The following is a 3,739-nucleotide window of genomic DNA, read 5'->3' on the forward strand; positions in this document are numbered from 1 at the left end:
TTTGTGTTAATGAACTAAATGCTGTTAAATAAAATTTGGATTTCTATATAAAATAATTAACTAACTAAAAAATTATTTTTGAATAATTTTACTTAATAGGATTATTCTATTAATGTTTACTTTATGAATATGTATAATTGAGAAATACTTGTATGGTTTTATGGTTATTACGTCTAAACAAAGGTAATGTGTACAATAATTGTAAGTTCCTAGGAAATATTGACGTTAAAAATTCAACTACNTAATTGTAAGTTCCTAGGAAATATTGACGTTAAAAATTCAACTACAATATTAGTAAATATTAAATAATAGGGTTCGTCAACGATATCGATGACTTTTTTCATTTTCCCATGATATCAATTATTTTTGAAAAATCGGAATAATTGAAAAAATAATTTCTAATAAAAAAAAACAATTTGAATTTTGGTCACTTTGTTATGAAATATATATTTCTCATTAATAAATCAAATGTCAGATTATGCGGCCAAGTTAAAATAATTTTTTTATTTGAAAAGAAATAATTTAAATATTTTATGTATATCGTCATTTAACAAAGTTTAAAGATTTATTGAACTCTACAAAAATCATACTGTACGAGAAGTAATAAAATTTGAAATACCCTTTATCTAAAGTCGAGAACTCAACATAACTTATTTAAATAAACTATAGTCATAAAAAAATATTCTAATTTTAATTTTGCAAACGCATATCATTGAAGTATTTAAAATGTTTATTGCATCACTTATTAAGCGTTCTCATAAAACATTTAATCCTGGGTTTTATTTAAATCTATGTTATTTTTGCCAACATCGAACAAATGTACAAACATTAATGTTTGTAATGAATAATATTTTGTTGTAATAGAATTCATAACATTTTTCTTATACTATTCAAAAAATTAACCACTTGTAAATTATTGAAGTTAAGTAATTAATCAAGTAATAATTGTACATAAACTATTATTAATTTCAAATATCTCGTATTTTCTTAAATTTAGTTGGTCATATCCAAATCCTAAAAATGTTACTTGTTCGATTTGTATTACATAAACATTGTAATCTAAAAATTGGAACAGCAAAAGTCTTACACCTTTCTCGCTCTTCATAATTAATGAGAAATATTCCCACACTTCGTTTAGTAAACAACGTTAGCAGACACCTGTTTGATGAAGTTAGATGAACGTTTTTATGTTGATGGTTTGTGGCATTATTTTGGAAATAACCTTGTGCCGATATCGTATAGTAAAACGGTTGCGATATTTTTGGGTAGGGCAATCCAAGGTTAGCGCTTTTATACCTATAAAATGTTTCTATATTGTTGTTTTTTTATTTTATCAATCCAAAATACTATATTATTAAAAAATTAAAAATCTAGGCGTTCTTTCTTTTTCCGTTAACTGCATTCAGTTTCAAATTTCAAATTTAATATAGTATTGTTTTTGATTATAAAGTGTATTAAAGTAGTATAAATGTTATAAAAGCATTAAAGAAGATTTTAACATAAAAAATTATAGTTAAAATGGTTTGTTATTATTATTTGTAATAGATTACTTACATTTTCTTCGGATATTTTTATTAAAAAGTACTTAATTTATTTTTCTTAGAAACATTTTTCACCAACATACATTAAATCTATGTTCATATTTACTGGAAAGTGTTCATTTTGGTATGTGTTATTTAACCGACAGCATGAACTCAACCTACTAATTTTATTGTCGGTCCCAGTAAATGTTAAATATCTTTCAAACACTCGTCTGTTGTTTCTGACCAACATCTTTTGTAGCTTTCGTTTTATTTCAAACATTTTACTGGAGATTTTTAGATGTAAAATGTAAGAAACGCACAAATCGTCATCAAGTAATTTTTCTTCGTTTACTTAGTAACTTATGACTAAATGTGTCAAAATAATCAAGTTTACAAAACTGTTGGTAATTTATTTTGATTCCATCATATTGTATTAACTGCAACTAAATTAGTTAGCGAACTATTTACTGGCAAGAGATTTTGGCCTGCATTTGCATTCCGGATATAATGTATTTTTGTGTAGGAGTTTGGTTTAAACTCAAAATTTATCATTTTAATTACTTTTCATTAAACACTGTAGCTCTTTATACGAAATTTTTTACTCAAATTAAATTAACTAAAAAATATCGACTTAAATATTTTACTATGTAAACCAACTACTAAATGTTTTAAAGCTATTAAAACCAAATTCATAAACGATTATAATTATTGCTTTAGTCCGTTGGTATACATCAACTTGAAATTGGATACATAGACAGAAAAATTCACCATTTTGAGTTTCAGAAATTATCTTCCTCTATAAGATCCTATTACAAATTTCTTAGTAAGACACTGTTCATATTCATTTAATTCAAAATCCAATGATGTATTAAAATACATCAACTTGTATTGTTACGGTAAACAGTAGATTAACTTCTTTTAGAATAAAAGAAAATTATACAGTTTTATGTATTTTTTTTCATGAAATAAAGTCGAAATCGAGTATACTAGAGATGTTCGACAAAATTTTAGAACATTTATTTATATGGTAAAATTGTAGAATTTACTTAATTTTTTTGTACTTGTCAACTCATAATTGGATACTAATTTAATTTTTTCAAAAAAAAATTATGAAACTTCAATAATGCAATAGATGAATAGTCATTTTCTTACTTGTATACTTTAAAAAGTATTTTTAATTTGTATTTTTCGATTGTAAAGTGTTAAATGAACCATACTACGCGACGTTTGTAGTTATCTGTATGTATAGATATAAAATACATAATAATTACCTTGTAGCATATAAATCGTAGCTTGATACTCTGCCAATTTCTCGTCGACATAATCTTGAGATTGTGAAGCGATAATTTCAGCTGTTGACCGACCATCGGGTACATTGTCTTCTTCGTCCAGCCATTGTTGAGGCGAAGGAGCTTCAAGCACCACGAACTCTCGAGGTCTATACAAGGGTGGTAATGATCCAGATTGGTCATAGATTTGAGGGGAAGGACACTAATAACAACATAATTTGTATATTATTAATTGTATATTTTTGATAACCATTAAATTATATATATATATTTTAATTACAGGCGATGGATATCTGTAAGGTTGCGGTCCAGAAGGTAAAGGTGATGAAGTCGGTCTCATAGGTTTTGGACACGGAATGTATGGTGGTGGTAATCGGTGTACTGGTGATTGGCGAGTAGGAGTTGCTGGTCTAAAAGACACAGGAGGTGAAGTAACAGAAGGCACTGGAGCCCAACCTTTTGGATGAGCTGGTGGTCTTGACATTTTTTAGTTACAATTTCAGTCTAAAAGTTATTTAAAAAAAAAATACAAAACGAAATTTATTATTTTTTGTTTTTTAATTTTATTAGAAGCTGTCTATTTTTATTTACCTAACACAATTTGAATACATAAAAAGGATAAATATTGACTCTAATATGCATATTGAATTTTTATAAGATGCCTAAAATATGATATTGAGTTTTAATTAAAGTATTCAACTATATTTTAATTATAAAATTTGAGTAATATACTAATTTTACCAACTGAACGTAAAATATTCAATTATCATTCCAAACAAATAACTTTTACATAAATAAAATAAATTTTTACTACAAAATAAACTTCATTATATTTTCACTAATAATGTTTTAACATGATTGTGAAACAGGAGAGTATCACTAATATTTTAGTGTAATAAAGTTTTCATCGTCTTTTAAACATTTTAA

General features: G+C 25.7%; 1 protein-coding gene across 1 annotated transcript in view; it reads right to left on the bottom strand.

Annotated features, from left to right (window-relative positions):
- Window positions 1–2,309: 2,309 nt before the first annotated feature.
- LOC126910332 (uncharacterized) overlaps window positions 2,310–3,739 on the bottom strand; it is a 9,869-nt gene continuing 8,439 nt past the window's right edge. Inside the window, exons 2-4 of the mRNA XM_050692823.1 lie at window positions 3,093–3,316; window positions 2,795–3,014; window positions 2,310–2,329 (exon numbers count right to left, since the gene is read on the bottom strand). Of these exons, the coding sequence (XP_050548780.1) occupies window positions 2,310–2,329; window positions 2,795–3,014; window positions 3,093–3,296 (444 nt within the window). The 5' untranslated portion in view covers window positions 3,297–3,316. The remainder of the gene's footprint in view (window positions 2,330–2,794; window positions 3,015–3,092; window positions 3,317–3,739) is intronic.

This window comes from Daktulosphaira vitifoliae, unplaced genomic scaffold (genome assembly GCF_025091365.1).
Source record: "Daktulosphaira vitifoliae isolate Bord-2020 unplaced genomic scaffold, ASM2509136v1 Scaffold_1, whole genome shotgun sequence".
NCBI lineage: Eukaryota > Metazoa > Arthropoda > Insecta > Hemiptera > Phylloxeridae > Daktulosphaira > Daktulosphaira vitifoliae.